Source organism: Chenopodium quinoa, unplaced genomic scaffold, assembly GCF_001683475.1.
Source record: "Chenopodium quinoa cultivar QQ74 unplaced genomic scaffold, ASM168347v1, whole genome shotgun sequence".
NCBI classification, from domain to species: Eukaryota; Viridiplantae; Streptophyta; class Magnoliopsida; order Caryophyllales; family Amaranthaceae; genus Chenopodium; species Chenopodium quinoa.
Window position 1 is genome coordinate 1,291,484 of NW_018744616.1, and position 25,461 is coordinate 1,316,944.

Below are 25,461 nucleotides of genomic sequence, written 5' to 3' on the forward strand. Positions count from 1 at the left end.
TGTCATGGAAAGGAAACAAATACGAGGGGGAAAGGAATCATTTAGCTCTTACCTTTTCATTTGTTTGGTTTAATCATGAAAAGGGTAATTGCTACCCCAAATTTTTAAAGGTTAACAAAAGAGAGGTAACCATTAACCAAAAATAATGGTAATCATTATCATGTCTTGAAACAAACACGCGATAACAGTGTCATTTAATTGATTCCATTTCCAATCCAAAATATACACAATTACAGTAACACAGGATCTGCTGCAAAAACAACTGAGATTAATCAAGAAATGGTATCTACTACACGTTTACAGTAACAATTCTGAGTACATTACAAGAAAGAAACTTCTATACCTCTATTACAATACTTCTGTCAACCTATCTTAAAGATTAGACCATAACAAACCACCTCTCAAACTTTCAGAAGGGATAAATAAATTAATACTTTGTGCAGCTATATCTAGAGAAACAAAATTATCTCAGTGCTTTACAAATGACGATATATACAGTTTACAGGGTAACACTTTAACCCTATAATTACCCATCAATAAAAATATATCTATCTTTTGCATAAATCAAATCCGTGCATAGCATCCTTGCAGAGTCGCAGCTGAATGAGCAATATGTAAATTATTTTGGTTTTGCACGCTGAATCCCTGCAAGCTCAATGCACAAAATGTAGCACAACTGATAGAGGCACCCTTCCTCAAGTAAACCTTTAGAGGAGAATATGATTGATACAAAAAGATCAAAGAGTCCTGCTGATTTAGTATGAATTATGCAAATGGGTTTCCCCCAACAGAAGCAACAGGTCCATGAGATGGAACATTCCTGCAGGAATAGTCAACAAATTATTGCTATAGGCACCAGAAATAAATAAATAATAACAATAACAATAACAATAATAATAATAATAATAATAATAATAATAATAATAATAATAATAATAATAAATAAATAAATAAATAAATGAAAAGAAATTCTACACAGCACGGGATTTGATTATATCCTAGTCAAATACATAATATAGCAAAAAACCTACAGCCATTGCCTGAATTATTTAGAATAACTGAATAATACACAAAATTCATGTATCTTATTCAGACAGCTTGAGTAAGTCATGTCAATTGTAACTTTATGATAATAGAGCTCAAGAACCTCACAGCAGCTCTCTTCCTCCAGTTAAAAGTTTAAATTACCAAAATGGATCAAAAGCAAATCTGATGACATCTGTTAATCTGTTATAGTACTTCAGACTGGCTATAAAAATGATAAAATGCATATTTGGGGACCAAAGGAAGTGAAATCATGTAGTGTCGTTTATCCTGCCAACGGAAAAACGGGAACCTAATTGTTCTTGCCTTGCAATTTGCAACGTAATTCCTAAGTTCTATTGTTGAGGTAGTTTTTCTCCGCTACCGTTGAAGCTTGTAGATTACATACATCATATGTGATCTTGTGAGAGGATGGGGCAGAAATTCCAATGGCAATGAAGCTTTGGATATCTTCTAGAATGGCTCCTTTCCAAGTATCATTGTTAAATAGAGTAACTTTTTTCCTCTCTCTTTGAGTTCATGCCTCCAATAAATTACCAGGCATACCTTCGCCCAATGTCTATACCACAGCTTTGTTATGTTATCCCTATCTTATCAACAAGGTCATTTTCTCCTAGATCCCAAACTTCATAAACCGCAGGAACCAAAAATGAAAAGAAAAAGTACCAAGTAATTAAGCACAGCTGTTTATCCTTATAACCTATAAAATGGATCTACCTCAATAATTCCATTTATAAAAATATTTCCGCTTTTTATCCTAATAAGATATCTGGAGCTCAAACTAACCCCCTGACCAACAAATTTCTGACCCATAAAAACCCACCCACCCAATCACTCCACTCCTTCACCACCCTTTCACTAGCCCTCTTTATCGCCTTTCTTTTATCCTGCGCTGAAAATCTACCTCGCTCCCACCACCAAACCACCTCCATTATCAACTTCGTCACTCCCCAGAAAACTACTCTTCTCCCACTTTACACACCTTTTTTCAAACTCTTTCAATTGATTATCTTGTTATGTCCCTTATTCTATATCGGACGATTCCTCATGATGATTCATGTTAGTTGACCCCAAATCATTTTGGGACTAAGGCTTTGTTGTTGTATAATTATCACTATTTTTTTTTTTTTGGGAAATAAGGAAACTAATAATCCCACCTTTGACATTTCTACCCAAAACAATCCCACCTTTACGAAATCTAAAAACAGTCCCACCTTTGACCCCCATTTGCTCAAAATGATCCTTCTTACCTCCAACTTGTTCAACAGGTAAATTTTTTTTTTTTCCCTTTTTTCTTCAATCTCTCCATCTGCTAACTAGACCACCTGAAAAACTCCATAACTACCACTTCCTCCATAACCACAACATTCTATATAACCACCTCCTCACAAACACCACCACACCATGACACTACCACCTGACCCCACCCAGAACCTTAATCCTGTATTCCCGTATGTCTAACAGGACCCACCCACCCATCCAACCCCAAACCCCCCACGTGTGGTCAGGCAGCCTAGAATCCAGCTGACTCCTAACCCGAAATGCAGCCCCTCACCCAACACACGTGGCCCGGCTGCCCAGAATCCAGCTTACCCTAACTCGAGACGCCAGCCCCTACCCAACCCACGTGGTCCGACAGTGGATACTAACTCTGGCAGGGGGTAAAGATTGGGAAAATTAGGGATATTGAGATTTTTTAGGTTATAACAAAGAACATAATTAATTAAAAAAATAGAAGATTGTTACTTTAATTTAATACTATTAGAAAACAGTAGATTGATAAATGAAATTAAATTTCAGGATTCATCTTTAATTGTTCTGTCAATTAAAAATGATTTGTAGATGGTTTCGGACTTAAAATGCATGTATTATCCATATTGCTCATAGCCTCAGAGTCTTCAATACAGCTCGAAGGGTATGGTTTTACAAAAGTTGTGTACATGTAGGACGATAAGATTTGAAATGGTTAAACAGGACGAGTTTGTGCTTACTTCAGTATATTTGTTTGTTATCATACGATGGATTAAGTTTAAGTATATGTGTTTGAGACGGAGGTAGAGGCAGGGTAAGGAAAGGGAAGAGGCAAGTTGAGGAAGGGGAGTACTCTGGCAATGGGTGCTCCCGCAGGGGATGGTGGTGCTGGTTCAGACAGATCGGGAAGAGGGAAGGGCAACAGGAAAGGGAAAAGGGTAGGGCCTATTTTATTTTTTTTTTAAATTATTTTTGTTTATTTATTATTTTGTTTTATAATTATTACAAAAAATTAAAATAGGACCAATCAATAGGAGACACGTGGCATTTAACCTTCATCAACAGGTTACCAATTTGATAATCCGGTAAAAGGCTCGTTTTGAGAATATGGGGTTAAAGGTTGGATTGTTTCCAGATTTCGAAAAGGTGGGATAGTTTCAAGATTTCGAAAAGGTGGGATTATTTTAAGCAGAATTGACAAAGGTGGGATTATTAATTTCCATTTTTCCTTTTTTTATTTAACTTTTTTCTTAAAATAATTATCTAAATATTTTTCCGACACTCTTGACCATATCCCCATATCCTCTAGATTTTTGAAGTAGTGTATCAGATCCTTTGATCACTATTTGGATACGACACCCTCCGAGTTTGTGCAACATAGAAGAAGAGTATGTTCTTAAGATAGGTAACTATATAAATATCTTTAGATAAAAAAATGAACAGGAATAATAAAAATTCAATTAATTCTTCCCTTACTTGAGTGAATATTAGATAATCAAATTAAACCCCTCTAGAAATAAAGCATAGGAAATTGTAGAACCTAAGTATTACAATTGTATTGGAAGTTTGGAACCCTAACAATTTTCTTAGCTTAGTTTAGGTATTTGAAATTTTAAATTACCTGTGTTATATAATTATCACCAACAATCTGTTATACCCCTTGCAAAGTTCAAAAGACAAGGAAATAATACAAAGAAGGAAGAGAGTTTGTGAGGGAGAAAGAAACAGAGAGATTCTTCTAGGATGGATAATTCTTGGCACCCATGTGTTACGAAAACTTTGGTGTAAAAAAAAATTAATAATAAAAAAAATTAAAAAATAAAAAACATTGGACTAACATGATTGCAAGCAATACTTCAGCAGATCAAAGGCTTATAAACAAAGGAAACTGTGTTTGTTCTGTTGCCTACAATATCTAGAATGTCATTCTACCACCCTTTTACGAATTATTCAACAGCATTGCCAACAGCCACAGCCAACTCACTACATGGAATAGGAAACAAAATCTCTCTAAAATAGTAGGATGATATGCCATTGAAAATCAGTTCCACATAAGAGGAGGATTTACAGCTGCAACTCTGTCTTCAAATCTACTCCAGACAGAGGGACTAAAAAAAAAAAAAAAGCAAGACGCCTGGGGATCGGGATTACATATTAGGAACAAAAACTTAGAAATGGCTTAATATTTGCCATCGAGTTTCTTAAACTATATTGTTCTTTGTTCATTATATACATCTTATCCTTGGTTTTGTTTTTTCTTCATCTCTGTCTAACAAATATATCATTCCTTCTTTAGCAAGATAAGATAAGAATTTTACTAATAGATAAAGGAGCTACACCGAACATACTGCAACCACTCATTTTGCATCAGCTAGTCAATTTCATAGTTTGACTTAAGGCAAACACACTAAGCTCAGAGTCATTAAATATTGCAGCTAATCCCAAGGAAGCAGTTTGTCTTAAAAAATCCTTAGTATTTAATCCAAAGTTTGATTCCTAATAGACCGAAATCACGAGCCAATTCCAATTTTCAAGTAAATCTCAAAAAAGCCTAACCACTGCCCAATCCCAATAAGCGGGCAGAATTCACTCTTTTTATATCATTAGTAGGCCTTTCAGAAACATTAAATAGAATAACAATATTAATCTACTCATGAGTCCTAACCACCAAAATTGATTTGTAATCCCCCGTATTTTTAAATATTTTATAAATGAAATTTTATTTTATTTATAATATTTAATTGTATTTTTCCGGAATTTTATTTCAAGTTTCAAATTATTTTTGGGTTGATAAACGATTTTATTACAAAGAAATTTTTATAAACCATCATTCTACAATTTATGTCCAAACAAACAAAGCCTAGTCCATTTCATTTATTTAATTGACCCATTATTTTCATGAGGCCCAATATTCCTACTTACCCTACAACTCTCTCTCCTATAAATACCCTATTAATCCCCAAAATTTTCCCCACACAAAAGGTTAGTCTTCATTTCTTTCCCCTTTATTTTCTTTATTTTATTTTCCCTTTATTTTTTTTCTTTTCTTTTTCTTTCTTTCTTTCCTCCTTCACGTGAGAAAGACCTCACTGCTGCCCACCTACTGCTTGCTGCCGCCACTTGCCTTGGCCGAATTCCGGTGCTTCCGCCCCCTGCTCGCCCGGCGAACCACCAACCCAGCCACCGTGGCTATCTCTTCTCCTTCCCCCTTTGTTTTATCCACCTTGTATGAATTTTAATGTATTAGTTTTGGGTTTTGATTTTGTGGTATAAAGATTATATTTTTAGTATCAAATTCATGTTTTTGATAGCTTAAACTTATAATTTCAGATTTTATTTCTGTTATAAATTTTCAGATTTTAATTGTGTATATTTTAAGGTTTAAACTGTGAAGTTTGAAGGTTTGATTAAGTTCTTATGAAACTAATTGAATTCCAATTATATATTTCAAGTTTAATTTGTTATATTTATAAATTCTATTACTTAATCAATTTTTCAGATTTTAGGTTATTGTTTTTGAAGCCTCTAAATGCATTGAATTGGTGAATTGTTGGGTTTAAAGCAAACTAACTTAACATACAATGTAAGTAGTTTCAAAGATTACTATAATTTTGAGGTTTCATGTATAAAATAAATTTTCAGATTTTATTAAACTTTAAACTTGCTGTAATTTCATGTATAATAGTGTATTTTAAGGTATTTTGAAGAAAATTTAAAGAACTATATATAAGCTTTTGATTTTAATTAAAGGGAAAGTTTTAAAATGTTGTTTGATTTGGATTTTGAAGGTTTTAAAGTAAGTTAATATTGCTGTAAATTTAATTGATTGGGTATTGATTGAGATGTAATTGTTTGGTTTAGGAGAGGACTTTATTAAAGATGATTTCTAGTTAGTAAAGTGGCCAACCAATTTGTTTACACAAGGTACGTACGAGCTACGAAACCTTGCCTTTAGATGCATGTTTATGGATGTATCGAGAACTTAGTATCATGTATAGAGAAGAGTAGGCTAAATTGTTTGGTTATACATTGTGATTTCCGTATATTGTGTATGAGGCATGTTTGAGATATAAGTATATGACTACGGTTGTGGGTGATGTATACGTTATTGTCTTATCAATTGGATATGTTATGATTAATTAAAGGTTATGGATTCTTGTTTGTCTATAAGTGGAATTAATTTTGATAATGGTTCCATGAGGTTAATTTAATACTCTTTCATTAATTAATTATGATTTGAGTAGAGGGGGTTTATTAAAGTCTTTTAAGACGAGGTTCGGGATTTGAACTGCCCTATGCACTTAAGGTGTTTATACACCGAGGTAGTTAAAGGATTCAATACTAAATATTGTTTGCCACTTATAAATCAAGAATTGAATTGGAAATTTGGATTGCTTGGAATGATGTGATATTTGATTTATTATATTGTTTTGCATATAAGTCATCACCAATTCTAAACTTGTAAATCACGTAAAGTGCAACATGGATGAGCAATAAAACTCTGAATTTATGCACATTGGGGTACACGGGGTATTAGTCGTCTGATCTACGAGTCTCTTATTTCAAATACTTTTCAAAAACTAGGAGTTAGATGAGATCTCATACTAGCTACAGTCACGGAGCCGCGCCCGTGGTCGTTGGATTTTTTATTGTTGTTTCCGGGAAGGAAACATGGGGTTTTTCTTTTATTGATGTTCCAAATGAAGCATGGGATGAACAACCTTGTCTATTGCTTAATCCAATGATTATAATGAAATTAATAAATTGTCATTAAATAAAGGAGTCTTAGTACGCAGTGTTTGAGTCGTTAATTAAATTGTATGTCATGATTGATTATTAGTAGCATGTTAGGGATTTCTTATTATATTTCGCAGCTTGTATATACTCAGCTTTGCTGATTGCGTACCTTTATGTACTTTTCTTTGGTCATGGCCTTCGCCTTTCAATAACCCTGTTATGATCCAATTTTTACACTTGTAATATTAGGGAGCAAAATAGCAGATTAATCACATGTATTTGCATAAAGTGGGACTTGCATCAAGGGTGGGTAATTGAGTGGAGAGTTGGTTCTACTTATGATTTATTTCTCGCAAAACATTAAGCTTTCTTAAACTCTGCTTTGATTGAAATGCTACTTTGTTAATTGGGTTTTGATTAAGGGCCTTAATGGTTCCAACTTGCAAGATTTAGTTTGGTTTTTTAATTATTTGTTTGAAACTTTATCTTAGTTGAACTTGTTTTCCGCTGCTAAATTCTATAATAGCCTAACGTTTGAACATGTGACGATAGCACGTCAGTAATTCTTTTGGATATTGTTCAGGGTACTCACAGGTTTAAAGGGAGAATTATTGGGGTGTTACATGATTAGAATGAAACGTATAATGTGTTAACAGGCAGAATATCAGGTCAATACATGCTATGAATTTGAGATGATAAGTTTCTCCTAGGAAAATATTACTGAACCAAACTACTAAATCACACAATACAAGCATGACAACTCTTAAATTAGTGTTTATACTAAGGTGGGAGAGGGGGTAAATCATCACTCATCAACTGAACACTAAGGTCAGCAACACAGAAAAGAGCACCAAATTCTATAAAATACGGAGTATAACATAAACAACGATGTTATATTTGCAATTTAATTCTACAATTATCTGAAAAGACAAGAAGTGTTGGGAGTAATGAAATGTGTAACGACAGATAATATAGGAGATTCTTACGGCAATTGAGAGCTTGGAGCTTGTGTTACCATGTATGACATCCCACCTGTTAAAAAATTGTGAATATTCCCAAAAATATCAATAAGTCATATATAAAGTAGTAAAAGACAAGACAAAGAGTTACCAGGAGAAACCACAGGATTCCCAGGAAACCATGGCTCATCTACGCCACCCATAAAAGAGGATGGTAGTTGCGTACTGGGAAGTGCAGCTTGCAATGTACTCATGTCCAAGAACTACATACATATAAGACATATAATACCAAATTAACGACATAATCAAATAAGACCTATTAGCTTATCCTATAACACCTAATATTTTGTAAAAATTAATGCACAATCGAATAGGAATTTAATCTTAGAGATCATAAATGATGAATATTACAAGAAAGGAATGAAGATATATTCAAAATAACTAAAAAGAAAATATTGTGTGAAAACGGACGGTGGGTAGAAGTTAGGAAAAAGGTGCAGACATAATATCGAGAAAAAGGCAAGCTGCTATCAAGCCTATCATAAGAAGAAGAAAAATACTACTGAAAACACTTCCCCAAAAAAATTAAAAAAGAGTAAACTTAAACACTAGCAAGTTTTCCAATTTTCTTCTACATGTATCCAATTTGTCGAGAAAATACAAGTTTATCAATATGATAAACAACATTTGTTCATCAAATGGCAAAATTATAAATAAATCAACAACTTTTTATTAGATATGGGTCCCATTGTTGTTGATATATTTAAGAAAATGCCATGATGACTAGGCATTTATGTTGTTTTATTTACCATTTCGCCTTTTGATAAACAAATTTTGTTTATCAAATTGATTAACTAGGACTTCCTCCTATTTGTCTTAGCAATGCATGAAGAATCAGCAACCAATAGATATCTTTCTTCACCATGAGCCAATTGATGAGAGGAGATGCCACTATATCATTAATGTACAGTTAAGCATTGAAAACTTGTTAGAATAGAAACTTTATTCCAGAATTACACAGGAAAAGTTCACATATGTACACAAGGCTTAAAGTCTATATATAACTAAGGCAAAATTACACTTAGCGACACCAACTCTAGTCCAAGACTCTAAGTGATACCATTGACACAAACCTTTTGGACTAATTAAATTGGCATGAACACATCTTTGGGCTAAAGTTGGTGCCACTGAGTGTAATTTTGTCAATAATTAACTATAATTAGAAGTAAATATTAAATTCTTTTGAAATTTAATGGAATCTCATTATTTGTTCTTTTTCCAAAAATAGAAGTTTCACGGGAAATGAGTTCAAATATAGTTCCAATAAGTTCTGAAACATTCCAGCAAGTTTAAACATTCCAATAAGTTCCAATAAGGCTACTGAAGGTAAGTAGTCTAAAACAAGTTCCAAGAAGATAAACTCCAATATATACTTCTATGTCACCACTTATTTAGTTGACACACTTCTCTTTCTTTTTAAATAGCATGGACCCATTCATTTTTTTTTTATCATTATTTCTCTCATCTCAAGTATTACCGATCATTCACTAACTAGTATTAAAATAATGCCACACTACATAATATAAAATAATGCCCCGCTACCCCCACAAACTATAATTAAGAAATAATCCACTATCAACTACCACAAAATAAATAAAAATAAATAAATAAATAAATTTGCCTGAAACTTTGTGTCAATCACACTATGTCAGCTAAATAGGGATGGAAGGAGTAAATGTTTTTCAAGTGAAATACATGAAGCCTAAGTCTAGGTAGAATGAAAATATGATGCACCTAAATGATTAATAGCTACTCATAAGTCATAATACTCACTCCGTTTCAAATTAGTTACTATGTTTCGACTTTTGATACTATTCACAATCCCTACTTTGACTAACTTTGTTAAATTCCTCTCAATGCGTATTTTTGAGTATCATTTCATAATTTTAACTTGTTGATAATTAAAGGTATTCCTGATTGCATTTATGCACTGAAAAATATGATAAAAGAAACATGACAACTAATTTAAATGGGGGAAACAGTAATTAAAATCAATAGAATGCTACCTACCGTATTGTGTGCTTCCAATTCAGAATCAAATGGCACATCAAATGGATTGCCAACTTTCTGCTCACTATTTGTTACATTATTCTGTGACAATGAGAAAAACTCAAACACTGGTTAAAAAAACAAAAAAAATAAAAAAAATTCAAGCAATAACTGTAAGGCTGGGAAGGAAAGGACAACACCTACCATGAAAGGATGAATTGGTTCAACAAATGATGATCCAAAAGCACCATGAGATGGTAAAGTTGGAAATGAGAATCCTTCAGTAGATGAAATTTGCTGAAGCTCATCTACAACAGAATCCTGCAAAAATGAATTTCCAGAAATGCTTTCAAGAAAAGAAATAGTAGTCTTATTATGCAATTTTTATGAAAACCATGCATGATATCAACAAGTAATATAGATATCTAGGCAGACAATTAAGAATAGAGATGATAAACCCCTTTAAAGAGATCACCTGTGGAGTTTTCAAGCCAAAAAACAGATCAGTGCTAGAGGAATTATTGTCGGCTGAAGCATGCAAATTTATGCCTTCCACGTCTGTACATGGATGCTGTTGTTTGTTGGCTTCTTCAAAGGCTTTCCAATTCTGCCGAATAGAGTATCAAATAAATGAAAACCAAATCATTCACTCTTGTTTACCAAGACTGGTAATCCCTCCTATAGCAAATGAAACAACTTAGGAAAAAGCAGCAGAATAATATTTTTTTGACTAATGCCAAGCACAGTCAATCAGAGAGGGGGGAAGTCGATCAAAGTAGAAGTTAGAGAAGATTTCCTATATCCATGGACCCCATTAAGTACATCATATCTCCAGGCCCCCACAGTCAGGCAAAGGAATGACTTTCTTTTCACAAAAATCCAAAAACTTCATATATAAGATAAAATACCTGAGTATTTGGCATGTCAGTTGGAATATGAACATTTGTTAGGCCCTCATTCCATAGATTAGACACCAAGTGGGGAGGTGAATGAATAGTAGAACTTGGGAATTCTAGCCACTGCATGGTGACATTCGAGGGAACAGCAGAACTTAAATTTTTCGCAGAAACTCCATCTTCGGGTCCAGCTTTAAAACCACCAGTATCTGAGGTATTTGTACAAGGAGAACTGGGCTGAGGTGAATCAAATGTTGCCCACCCCTCATTACTGGGTTCTGTTGGCTCGGACAGCTTATGGTTTAGATTTGAAACAGGAGGATTTTGAGAAAAGAAACTTGAAGATGACGAACTAGTTTGAGGAAATTTTTGAGACAAATCTGGAGAATCCGCAGATGGTTGAAACAAATCTATTGATGAAACAGGTCCAGCACTTGGTGCTTGTAACAGGTCAACACCCAGAATCGGATTGATGGCCGCTGGCCTTGGAAATGCATCCTCAAATAGATTCAGTCCACCAACTGGAAACTGTGAAGGAGTGGAAGAGACTTTATTTTGAGTGGCAGCATATGAGTGATTGGGCTTAAACTTGACATCAGTTAAGCTACCAGAATCAGTTGACTGAAGAGATACAGAGTTCTTTTCAAATGAACCAACACTCCCTAAAGATACAGTTCTCTGCAGAAAAAACATTGCTGTCAATTGTAAACATAAAAACAGTAAAACTGAATGATTTTACTGTACACACATGCTTACACACAAAATTAATACTCTGCCAAGAATAATTGCATTATTGCATAATTAAGCATGCCACACAAGGGCCTATTATTAGAAATTTTAGTAAAATCTCATGAGATGTACCAAACGGAAACCTAAGCGATGAATTCATAAATTTATTAAAAATAACATAGTTGCAAAATCAACCATTCTACAACAGGGCATTATTTTAGAAAGTATACTTTTTCAAACAGCCAAATCAGATATCCCCTTCCACCCCCTTTAGCCCTTTGCAACAATTAGCTTATTTTTCAGAGGCATTAATATCCTTTGTAGTTTCTAAATGACATCATAATAGTGTTGATCATACATGAAGGTAAAGGATCTCAGAGCATAGATATAAGCACAGATGCATGTTTGTGAGTAAAGAATAATATTTCACCAAGCCATGAATAGGTCATAACTAAAACATTTCCTTTTGTATGAAACTAAGATATTGATACTCTTGATTTCGAAATCAGACTTTGCCTTAAGAAGATGATCAAACATCCTGAATTTGCAAGCTTTCAAGAATCAATAAACCTACACAAATTTTATATGTTTTTCTTCTTTTTTTTCGAAAAATGATCCATACAAGAAGTAAATTATGTAAATGCATGAGACTGAAACCATTAGCCTCTGCAGCCTGAAGGCCAATAGCATCTACACTTGTTCCTAAATGCAGGATTGATTTTCTCCACAAAATTAGGCTAACTACATTCAACAAAACTTCTGAAATGCCATCTTTTAGAGTCAACCAACCAGGAGAAAATTTTATTTTGTTTTCCCAAATTTTTATTTTCATTTTTAAAATTACTTCCATTACCAAGATCAGGACTAGGGACTTGGGGAGCCTGGATGAACTTCATCCTCTTTCATAGATATTAATTCACGTACCAAGGTATACCACCAAAACTCTTTATCTTTTGAGAAGTAAATCAAACAGGATTAACTAAGAAGAGTAAGAACCACATTTTTCTTTTCAAGAATCACAATTTTTTTAGGACCTCTGCTTATAGAAAGCATGAATCACCCACAAAAAGGTATATTCAAATAACTCTTAGGTCGCAAATTTCTCAACAATCAATGTATCATCAATTTTACTGTAGCCCGTGCATTATTTATCTATTAAGGAGCACAAAGGAAAATTCATATTTCCATTTTGCACCCTTGACAATGCTACAGACAACTCTGTATCCCCTAACGAAATTAAATAAAAAGCAGTTAAAAATTGATACTTAGTCGTCAGCAACTTTTGCATCTGAAACTCTGTACACGTATTATCAAGAGGAAACTTCAACGTCTAAGATAAATAATTCCCATACAACTCCACCTGATTCCGTACCTTATCGCACTAATGTCAAGACTCACCAAACAAGTGGCAGACTAAATATATTAGATAGTTCAGCAATCAATTGCACTACTTACCTAGGATTTGTCCAGGCATTTCCACATGGCCCTAGTCACCTTACCCAACTCAGCTTATGAAAGATTTTAAATGCCATGCTTACTTCCCCCATCATTCAGCTCCTGTATATGACCCCAACTCTTACAGGCTATGTAAGCTTCTTATAGATAATTGCCCAGAAATCAACACTGCCCTACCTTTTCCAGCATTTAAGGTATTTCTTTCCAGGTTTCTCAATCTGTTAATTTATTTATCTGAACATGAAGATGTATCAGCAGCTTGTGGTGGAGGGAGGGGGGTTGAATGTGAGAAGTAATGAATTTTTGAGATTGATTTGTAAGCTGACAATGTAGGGTGGGTATGCCATAGGAACATATTCTGCGATACTTCACTGGTTGGTAAGAATTCCAAACTATAAGCTTAGGATGGAAAGCAAGTTAATTACCAATATCACAAAACTTAGACATCCACACCTGTATCTAATACTCGTATACATACCCCCAAGGCCTCAAGCATAAGTACCTTATATCCTCATTTCCATTAATGTCATTTGGTTTCATATCAAAACATCATATATCATAATTAAGAATCTGAGAGAGACATTGAAAGGCTAATTATCTAATTTCAAATATCTTCTTCAAGTCTCACTCAAGCGAAAATCCAGATTGTAAAGGGCGCAAGGTGCACCAAGGCGCAAAAAGACCTTGAAGCCTAGGCGCAAGGCGAAGGCGCTCGCCTTTTGCAGGTGAGGCGCACTTTATTCATATAGAAAAGAAATAATAATTTCTATTAAATAAGTGTAAAAATGAAATTATGAGAAAAGGTGAAAGGGCCATGTGATCAATAACAAGGGTTCTTCAAATCGAATGATAGGATATGGGATTTCTCTCTTCGCTAGAATTGAAGAAAACCTGCTCATAACAAAGTCTCATGGTATACTTTAGGAAAAACAAACTTACACAATAGCAATTGATGCTTTAAAACATAAAGCGTAAAATAAGGCACAAAGGTGCAAGAAGCATCCTAGAAAAAAGCGCAAAGGTGCGAGCCTTTTGTAGATCTTTGAGCCTCAAAGAGGTAAGGCGACAACTCTTGAGCCTCACTGTACCTCGCTTTTTAAAACTAAGCATCAATCACTTCACAATGTGTACCATGCAACCTATAGGCTTCACCAGCCAACAAGCAGCATGCCTACTTGATTTAATGATCGGGATGTATGATATGCTTGGTGGCAGAGATGGAAATTTTTTTATATAGGAGAGAATGCAAGGAAGTAGACAAGAGGTAAACAAAAGCGAAAGTAAAATACTCCCTATGTCATACACTCTCTTAAGTTTGAAATATAAGCAAAACATGACAGTTAATTTTTTCCATAATGAACCAAAAAAAACATATAATAAACATATTTCACTGAAGTAACCTTTTCCAAACAGAATTTCTATTGCCTAACTAGAAAAAATTGATTAAAAACTAGCATAAATCATACCATGTCATATAATAATTGAGCGATTTCTCAGGACCAAAATTAGCTTCCCATCAGACCATCACAAGGTTTTGTTTGAAAAATATTTTTTCATTCCTAAATTAGATAAAGAAAATGAACCTTAACTATCATAAAAAGCCTATAACTCTCCAATGGAGGAGTGGGCAAGCTCATACTCCTGTAAGGCAAGTGAAGCCTAAGAGGGCTGCCTCCACATGCACAATCCAGCATTATGGTATACTGCTCACCAAGAACTAATTAAGGAGGGACAACCCTGTTATAGCACTATTTCATATCCATGAAACCTTCAAAAATCAACAGTGTCCCTCCCAACCCATCTTTTCAGGATACATGAAAGCACCCCCCATCACATTACTGGATTATGTCAACTGCACATAGCTAAAATGGCAGTCCCTTGACGCCTAGTGGACTGTGGGCATCACATCCCATGAAAAATTCAGAAGTGTAAGCCTTATAAAGAGTCGAAGCTTTGTTTTGGCAAGCATGTCTGCCACTCACAAATAACACCATGCTTGCCTACATTAGATGTCCTTCACAATGATAGGGACCCCAATAGGATCAGCTTGAGTCAATATGTGGTAACATATCATGTGTTATTTTCAACAGAATAATCAACTATAGTGCCAACAAAGTGAGACATCCATACAGCAAGGGTTTGCTAATAAATAAGTGGTAATGTAACTACCACTTAGCTTATTGTTCCTATAGCTAGTCACACACTTAAATGACACAATGGATTCAACATAACATCCCCCAAACACGTATTCCAGTCCCTCCCATCTACAAGAGGCAGCATGAAAAGGTAATCTCAAACTGTATGCTCTTAGAAGTATTAACCAGTAGAGTAAGATATACAACCTGTGGGCGTGGTAAGGGAGCTTTGTCAGTATCTCTCTTTGCATAGAATTCTGAATGTGTGCTTGAAGTCTGGCGATGAAGACCATCAATTATTTCCCTTGATGAATCAGAGGCAGGGCTTGAAAATCCATCATCTTTCTGAAAATTCGGTGAATGAGGATTAGACCTATTACATGGATCGCCACCACTTGAATAAGAGTAGTCTGAAACTCGTGAGCTGGATCCATCATTTGCAAATTTGTCCTCATAATGATGCTCACTTAATCGACCAGGACTATATATAAAACTCGCAGTCTTCCTCTCATAAAGGTTATGATCCGAGCCAGGCTTTCTTGAAAGTGAACCTATGTTCTTTCTGTTCAGCCGATCCTCATACTGAAAATCATAAGGTGGACTTTGAGAGAAAGAGTGATACGAACTGGCTCGCCTGGTTTCATCTCCAGCGTTTCTTTGAATCTGACAAACCAAAGAGATTAGTGATACTTAGCATAGGTTCACACATTCCTAATTAACATCAGAAACATGAAGACAGCAAGCAAGAATTGAATATCCCAACAAACTACTGCTTATGCAACATAATTACAGAAAACATTACAGAAAAACTCACCTGTGTATCCCCAGGAGACTTCTCAGAATTGTTTCCTCCGGCATATTTACGATTTATATAGACAGACTTGATAAACTCTCGGACCTTGTCAACATCACTGAAGGAAAAACAACAAAAACTCTATAATTCTTCAATAAGATCTGTAACAATTTTTTTTTTTTTGAAAGGGTATGATATGTAATATTATAAAGTAACAAATTACTCTTTACCTATTGTTTGGCTGTCTCTGTCTATGCAGATCCCAATCCTTCAAATATATTTCCCTTGCTCGCTAAAAACAGTAACACCTTTTGTAAGAGCATGCACACAGGTAAATGTAATATATATGGAGAGAGAGAGAGAGAGAGAGAGAGGGGGGGAGCGAAGGTAATTATCGAGACCAATGCCAATATCTACCTGATTACCACCATTTTGAAGAGCCTCAACTTCTTGTGACGTGAATTTGGACATTGACACGGACTTCACACGATGTGTAAACTCACGACTGCAATAAAAAAAAATAATAAATAAATAAAATAAAAAATAAGAATAAAAATAAAAATAAAAATAAACTTTGTGAACGGACAAGCATAGTGGAAGCAAATATGCAACATAACAAACATGACATGGTCAATGTTACTTCAATGTCACCAAACAGGCTATATTATTCGGATACATATATAAAAATGCTCCAGCCTACACAAGGCACTTCACAGGGAGCATAGGCAGTATTTTATACGAATCTTACTACCAGAGGTTTGTATGAATAATAAAAGAAAATTGAGCAGTGTCAAGACAGAGTGCAACGTTTCTTGGCTTCATATACTCCATGAGTAAATATAATTTAGTTATTCAGATCCTTAGTTTAGTATAGGAAACAGAAATGACCTTGCCACTAAATGCTACACTGGGAGCTATGCAAAACCAGTATCACTGCTGATATAATTTTGCATAGGTGCCAATCACCTATTTAACCAACATGCATTCATTTTTGTGGATTATTTTTTAGAGTTGCAGCCACCTCAATGATAATATATTTATTGTTGTTACAGAAAATGTACAAGTCCACAATGGTCAAGCTCAATCATTCTAAAAGCATAACAAGAATCTTACTGTATCCCGCTACAAATCATGCAAACAAATGTCCAAAAATTGGTGCAAACATATTGAGGACCCTGCAACAAAAAATTTGAAGCATGTTAAACAAATATGAATCAGGGAAAGTAGACATAATTGAAGACTAAAAGAAAGATTTAATTTCTGAGAAAACAGGACAAGCACTAGATATGATCATCAACTCTTCTCTAATATCAGAAAATCTACTTACACACACAACATAAATACTCACAAAAGTCACAATCTAGAGAGAAAAGTCCAAAAGGAAACAGAAGTACATAAGCCATGCGAATACACAACATAGACCCAACAGTCCATAAAACAGCAATCAGAGGATAAGGACAGTAATAATGATGGCATATAGGACTGAGCAAAACATATGAACAACAAATCAACAATCAAGAGAAAAGGGAAAAGATCAGATATTACAGATGAAAAATGGTCAGGAAGTACACAGCACAGCTCAGCCCCGCCCAGAAAAAGGAGATTTCAGACATCATTTCAGAAAATCCTTAACAGTTAAATTTCTGAGAACAAAGACTAGTGCAAGAGAAAGAATTATGATAGTAACAAACTCAGTAGCCACCATATTAAAAATAGAGCAATTAACATAATTATTTTTTTAAAAATATGATAAAATAAGGTGTAAAAAATAATACTCCCTCGTCCCATAATATAATTCTTGTTTTTGTTTTTTCACGGTAATTAAGAAATAGGAGGAAAAACCGGATGAAGTACATTAATAAAAGTGAATAGTACAATTATAAACAAAAGTTAGAGAGAGAAAGTGGAAAAAGGTACAAGACATGTGCAAAATTCAAGGGTAATTTAGGAAGCACAATGAATAAAGTTAAAAAAAGTAAGAGTGTAATGGTCTTTACATACTATCCAAAAATAGAAATAGGAACAACATTTTGGATCTCCAAAATAGGAAAACAGGAACTATATTATGGGACGGAGGGAGTAAGTGCATATATTAAATACATCAAATTATTAATTACAAAATAGCAAGAATATAGAAAGTAAAAATAGAAAATAGGAAGAGTCACACAGAATGAATAATCAAAGCACAAGCGTGACAACCAAAAGGTTACGAACCCTATATTCCTATAACTTAATCAAAAGAAAATATAGAATGTGATTATGTGAACCCCTCTTTAAATCCTATTGCATCTCTAAATGCTATTAAAATAAGAAAATGTTTACTCTTGTAAATCTTATCTAGTCCTATAATCTCCATCCACATGTCCTATGCCTTAATCTACAACTCTTGGATTCCGATTGCGGACACTTTTTGCATTGGGCATCTGAGTTCCTTAGCTTATAGGACCCTCGGATGTTTAACTTATTAGACCTACTTTGAGTAGGTCGGGTGCAGGTCGATAGAAGTCAATAACAAGTCAAAAGAGGGTCACCTTTTATCGTTCCAAAGCAGGTCGGGCCAATTCGAGGTCGCAGGTTAATGGTGGGTTGATAATGAACGAGCAAGAAAAAATTTTGGAGAAGAGAGACAAAAGTACACGTGAATACAAAACTATACATATACAAAATATAAAGATAATGTTATCTACTATCTTTTTCTATTAAATTGGCCCTGTGTTAATCATGTCCATTAAAGGCCTTATGGGCCCTTATCCAATAAAAACCCTTTTAACTTTGACCCAAACCCTATACCCTTTAGGCTACCCGCTACCCCTCACCTATTTTCTAACAAAAAACATGTTAATATGAGTGGACTGCAAAATTTAAAGCATTAGACAAAATACTCCATTTGATTATCTTATATTCTCCTAAGAATGAAAGGATCATAATCAAAAGAAATTAACCATATTAGGGAGTGGATGCCCATAGATTGCCATAATATTAGCACCTAATTTAGCTCTGAGAGGATATTAAATTAAAAAACAATGGTTGGCTGAATGCCTTTCATGGCTTCTCAGGTACTAAGGTTCTTCATGCATCTTATATTGGCTACTTCGATGACATTTCTCTTTGCCAATGGTTCACCAATTACGATAGCTAAAATTTGGATATTTCCATATTTTACTCTAATGAAGTCCAATTGCTAATTGCCTATCATAAGTTCTAAAACCATCAACATTTAGGGTCATGTTTAATTAACTTTCCACCTTCAGTTTTTTAATCATTCAAATATACCACAAGATCTTCACAAGGACATCTGATATGAAATTTGGGCTGAATTTGCAATAGTCTGCAATTATAGCTGTGTAAGCTATGCTGACTTGTGAATTTTTTTCATGATATATTTTCCTCTTCTCATCATACCATAAGGTGTCTGTTGCTCTACTCTTATTCAAACATACCAAAGAATCCTATATTGCTGTCTTAATCTTGAATTTTTGTTGGATTTCCAATCTTGAAGTGTTATTCCAGATGTGTTAATTATGCTTGAGAATAGCTAGCTCCTTTAAAGCTTTATTCTCCCCGACTAATTCTCCCTTGTTTAAGGGCTCATAAGTTCAAATTAGATAATTTCAGGGCTAATAAGTTCAGATAAGATAAGTTCATGGCCAATGAAGGTTACCCAAGTTCAATTCACAAGAATCACAACTACAAATCTACAATAATATGTTCAAAAAAGATAAGTTCAGCCCTTGAAGTCTTTCTCTCTTTAGAAGTTCATCATCATATAGTTTCCACTACAATTCTTTAACTTTGCTGAGAACACCCAAGTTCTAATTCCACTTAGCCTTAAATCATTTTTTAGTCATCAATACAAAAATTCTTATACTAGCCAAGTAGTTAATGACCCATTTAAAGAAAGGCCTCAAAAATTTTATGTTGGACATAGGTTTGACCATTTGAGCATATCTGCTGACTTCGTATAATCAAATAATCCAATTGTCTTCAATGATTGCTTGTTTTAGCATATCTAATTTTCCAATTGTCTTCAATGATTGCTTGTTTTAGCATATCTAATTTGCCAACTATGATCTTGTGTTTTCCTAAAGGTCAATACTCAAGGAAATTTTTCCATTATCAAGAATTATTGCTTGGACAAACATATGCTCAAATGGAGACAAGAAGTATCCTATTTCAGATTTTCCTTTTCTCATCGCCAACTAAGCCCTAAATAACTTGTAACTAATGAGACTTTCTTGGTCTAATACAGCAAGTAATATTCACAAAAAATTCTACCCATTTTTGGTTACTTATCACGCATTTTCTTCAACCAAAAGGCATTCCTTACAAGACAAATAGTGCTTTCTTTTACCACTTTCATTTTCGTTAGGTGAGTAAGGTACTTGATAGCTACAAACAGTTCAGACATTAACTTCGATTCAAAATGAAATACAACCATTTTCCTGGACCCAAAATCCCATCATAAACAACCTTTACAAAAGTCATAAATTTATACTTCAAACTATATCAAAGGCTCTTACTCATCAACATTAGTAAAACTACCATATAATTTCAGCATCATTATTACCCAAAAAAACCATAATTTTTGCAACTACATAGCCAAAAAAAAAAAAATGGAATCGACCAACTACATCAAATACAACAAACACAACTAATTTTAGTTCAAACAAATCATAGAATAAAATTAATTTAAAATATTAGAAGCGTATATTATAAAGTTTATAAAAGGGAAAATGACAATCAAGAAGAAATAATTACCAAACTATTGCAATTGATGCAACGTCTATTAGGTGGAAGCTTCATGAGACCTCTAATGATCTTCTCATTCCTTTCCTCTTCCCTTTTGCTGGACATATTTTCAGCAATCTTAAGATAAATCAAATTTAAAATTCCCAATCAAAAATCGGTATAAACCCTAAACTGAACCTAAATTAGCAAAAATTACAAATAATTTTTGGATAAGTATGAAGAGAAACTGTTCAGGAAATTCACCGAATTTGATAATCAAATTGAAAGAAAAATCGAAAATTAGGGGTTTATGATTCTGTCACTCGAATGAGTCCAAACAAAAACGTTGTGTGGTCTTTGCTTGTAAAAGTTTCAATGATTTGAAATTTTTTTTAATTATTGTTAATGTTTATATTTATTGATTATAAGTTTTAAATATTATAAGTTTTAAATTTTTTTGAGTTAATTAGCTAGCTATGAGTTGGAGCACAGCAAAAGAGCAAACCCAGTATATTAAAAATTCAAATTTTATCATTTTTTTTTTTTTGAAACATAACCATCATTTAAATATTGTATGCTTGTCATGTTTTTTATTAATGGCTTTATGATCATTCATAATTAAATTATTTATGGCATTTAGTAATAGAAAAGTACAAAAAAACTAAACTAAAATCTATAATCTATCTGTAATCTATAACTAACAACTGCTGACATTATCAATCTCCAATATTATACACATGTCAAACTCTCACATAAATTTTCCCGCTTAAATCAATTGTTGACATCATTTTCTTAACTCAATTTTTTTTTCCTTGAAAATTGACTAATTGTTTGAGTGACTATTTAGCTTTTAAAAATAATTACTCCTTATTAAGGAATTAAAGAGTATTATACAAGTTTTCACCTTCCCAAATAAAATTTTCAATGCCCCTTCTTTCTTCCTCCATTGTCAAAACACCGTCTACAGTATTTGTATAGCGTCCTCTACATTCTGTTTTGATTCTTCTTTTTATCAATTTAGTAAATCGTGCATAGCACAAGATAATCTAGTTGTTAGTATTATTTTCCTTCAAAGATTTACACGTGTCATTTTCTCATACAATATTATTTCCGCCATGGTATAACCTAATGAAACAGAATGAATTACCCTTATGGGTAATATAAACTAAATCTAACACTAGAATAATAAATTATTATGATTGTGCGATTTCCAAAATTATCTTAGCTACATTGAATTAAGATAAGGAATATTACCTACATAAATGAATGATAGATTGATATCCTTATAATAATCTGATTCCCTTTCATTTTTATTCCCTTATAACGCCATGGATTCCTCGGTTTCTCTTTTATATTTTTTAATTTAAACAATTTAAAAATTGAATATTAAACAAGTAGGATGCACTAATGCAAAGTACAAAACATGATCCACATATTATTTATACAATGAAAGCAAAATATCAATGTGTGATCTTCTCTTTTTTTTTTTTTTTTTTTGACAAAGATAACAGAAAACACAAGGTAGATAATATTGGCCCTAAGCTTTTCGTTCTGCAGTAGCCAGCAGATGAGCTGCTCGGACCATATCTCTTTGAACTTTGATGCACACCACAAGGTCGAAGTTCCTACACATGCATAGAATGTCTTGTGCTATATTTTGGATGTCCACCGGAGCTTGAGTTGGGTTGTGAAGAGCCTTTACTACAGTCTCGCAGTCAGTTTTAATGATCACATTCCTACACTTTGCCTCTTGCTCTTTTATCGCCCACCAGACTGCATATGCTTCAGCTTGCCTAGGGCTCGTAGCAAAGAATTTCCTAGCGGTCACCATGCTTTGTCCTCTTGTATTGTCTTCAATCCAAGCCACAGTAGTTGTTTCGGGGTTTTTTGTCCCTCGGGAGAGTTACAACACTAAGACTAGATCCAACAAGAGGCGCATGTACCTGCAAAGCAAACGGACCGCCGGATGGTCGGTGGTCCGCCTCCGAAGATTAAGTTAGTAAAGTATTCGGAGTAAAACGTGCGAAAATAAAGTTATCTGCTCGGATTCCAAGCTCGGGTAAGGTGTTGTCTGTCTCCTGAGAACGACAACTCTGTAATAAATGTGGATGTGACGTATTGTCTCATGTTCCGTATTCTGTCCTCAAATGAGGGAGTTGTCCATATTTATAGGGTCTTTTGGGAAATTGTGCCCTCCCTAGGGTCTGGTGACCTAGGGATTAGGGCACGCCGCAAAACGGCGCCTCAAGGTTTGGGCCCTTGAAAGCCGCCATTTCAGAGGTGATATCTGAGTGACACGTGTCACTGATCCTAAAAGGCCATTTACGCGTCTCTTAGGGTGACACGTGTCGCCCTCCTAATGGTCCATATTGGATCATCAAACATCCCAAATCAAGGGGATATCTGCCTACCACGTGTCACCATCTTGAAGGTCCGAGGTGGCGCTTCTTCCAACGACACGTGGCGGGCTCTGATTGGGCCACTTGGTCGGGTATAAAAATACCCAAATCATTTGCCCCTCACAGGGGTCACGTGCATCGCACATGACGCTTGTGACAAGTATTGGCCTCTGATTGGCCGAGTCATTACTTTTTACTGTTGGGAGAATTTAGGGTTTTAACCGTACCCCAAGGTTTTCACCCCCCTATAAATAGAAAGGTTTGACTTCCTCTTGGATTCACATTTACGTGAATATTCAAAGGAATCTTGAATCTTCTGACTTTCAAGGACTTTGACCTTCCAGAGCATCCAGCAGCCGACCCCCTTAGTTCGCCTGCTTCAACAAGCGCCCAAGACCGATGACTTTCGTTACCTTCTCCTAAGGTAACTGCCTGATCTCTTTTTACTTATTATTTTGCATTTTTCTTTATCGAAATGGTTTCCCAAACTCACCCGGCACGGCCTAGGTTAGCGATCAGCCGGTCACCGGGGACGACTGAATCTAGAACTAGGAGTGCCGAATGCTCGTTTGAGAACTTTGCTTTAAGTACATCTCCAAATCCGACAGTGTATGTGCCTCTACAGGACACGATGGCCAGAACAAAGCAAACAACAAGGAGATATAGAGCGGATGGTTCCTTTTACCATTCGGACAAGCTGCCAATTCTGATGGCTCCATTAGGGTGCCTGTTTCTGAGGTCCGTGAGGACCCGCCTAGCACCGTCAGCACTCCAAATGACTCATTTTTGGAGGAGTGCGACGAGGAATTTGAGAACCCTGGGCCAAGTGGATCGGTGCCGGATGATGAGCTGGGGGAGGACACTACAGGCAACAACCGGCAGTCCCTTAGCTCCAAAGAGAATTCTGATGCTGCGTCATCATCTTCCAACTGCGTTCCCCTTGACTTAGAGGAGGCGCAGTTAAACCTAAAAGCTTCCAGAGAGTCCCTCTCCATTGAGAAGGGAGAGGGCTGGGCGAAACCGTCTGCTTCCAGGTGGCATGAACGTGCGCCCTACTATCTGCACGTTCCAAAAGGCAGGCGGAAGATCATGACGGATGATCTTCCCAAATTTCTTTCTGCCCATGTCATGGGACATGGCTTTCTTCTGTCCATGCCGGATGCTGTAGACACGGTCACCTGGCTTGAGATGGCTGTTTATGGTGACTAGTGCTTTGGCTGCTATGAGGCAGCCATCCAGGCAAGACTTTGCTTTCCTCTCCATCCGGTTGTGGAGAGGATCTTGGATGGATACCAACTGGGTATCTGGCAACTAGCCCCTAACTCTTGGGTAAATATCTTGGGCTACGTTGCCGCCTGCGAAATTATGGAGGTGGATCCCAGCTTCGAGGCGTTTGCTCACATGCACTATCTGAGCAGAATGCCCAATCCAAGTGGGATCGGCTGGTTTACTTTGACCAGCCATCCCCGGTACATGATGACGCTGGGGAAAGAGAACAGGTGGAAGGACTGGCGAACCAAGTTTTACATAGTCTCTTCCCCAAACGCCCAAAGGAACAGGCGGTACAACCGCTGGACTCAGTATCCTTGCCTCTTGGCTGGGATTAAGGCTCTTCCGCCTGTTCCCAGGCGGGCCCAAGAGGAGATCTTTGACCGGGGCCTCTTTACTGTGGTCGTCCGAACAAACAAAGAGACAGGGGTTAAGGAGGTCACCCCCCAGAGCTATATTCCCCGATTCGAGTGGCTCTCGGATGGGACGTACTTGGCCGCCTGCGGGCTTAGTATTGAGATGCCGAGAGGTAGTTGGCCGCATGATATTATTACCTTTGCTTGTTTTTTATTATTTGTTTCTTTGCTAACTCTTGGTTTCTTGTTGAAGATAAGGCAAAGGCAAAGCTCCCTGCCCACAAGAAACCAACCCTCTCAGCCGCCTTCTAACGCTCAAACCTAAAGCAGGCGGATGAGCAGCCACCAGGCGGCACTCCTAAGGTAACGAGCTTGCAGAGATTTAGCTTAATGAAATGTGTTAACATATTCTATTTATGAGACTCAGACTTAGAATTCTTTTCAGAGTGTCTCATCAAAGCCTGCCCCCTCGTCTCAGCCGGACCCCAAGCTGCGAAAGCAGTCGGCTGGCGACGTTTCCCAGAGCCGGAGGAAATACGTCGCCACAAAGCCTGTTAAGAAAGGGACAGGCGCCTCCTCCCCCACCAAGACTCCATCAAAGCCGGACGCTCTACAACGAGCGTCAAAGAGTGGCAAGACACCACTCACCACTGCTGGCAGC

At 35.7% G+C, this 25,461-nt stretch overlaps 1 protein-coding gene across 1 annotated transcript; it reads right to left on the reverse strand.

The window, feature by feature from the left end:
• Nucleotides 1-182: 182 nt before the first annotated feature.
• Nucleotides 183-21,178, reverse strand: LOC110700030 (probable ADP-ribosylation factor GTPase-activating protein AGD14). The gene is made up of 14 exons (XM_021877523.1): nucleotides 21,041-21,178; nucleotides 20,807-20,914; nucleotides 17,162-17,223; nucleotides 16,466-16,553; nucleotides 16,279-16,340; nucleotides 16,070-16,166; nucleotides 15,463-15,918; nucleotides 10,949-11,614; nucleotides 10,516-10,647; nucleotides 10,245-10,361; nucleotides 10,062-10,142; nucleotides 8,143-8,254; nucleotides 8,019-8,064; nucleotides 183-820 (listed from the first exon to the last, which is right to left on the reverse strand). The coding sequence occupies exons 2-14, from the start codon at nucleotides 20,900-20,902 to the stop codon at nucleotides 766-768; spliced, it is 2,070 nt and encodes a 689-aa protein (XP_021733215.1). The 5' UTR covers nucleotides 20,903-20,914; nucleotides 21,041-21,178; the 3' UTR covers nucleotides 183-765.
• Between the last annotated feature and the right edge of the window lie 4,283 nt (nucleotides 21,179-25,461).

Bases quoted from the DNA above. Each gene is read 5' to 3' on its own strand.
- LOC110700030 (XM_021877523.1), bottom strand. From the start codon at position 20,902: ATGTCCAGCAAAAGGGAAGAGGAAAGGAATGAGAAGATCATTAGAGGT. The intron at 16,341-16,465 runs GTAGATATTGGC...TACTGTTTTTAG, and splicing joins TTCAAAATGGTGGTAATCAG to CGAGCAAGGGAAATATATTT. The intron at 8,255-10,061 runs GTAGGTAGCATT...ATATGTATGTAG, and splicing joins AATTGGAAGCACACAATACG to TTCTTGGACATGAGTACATT.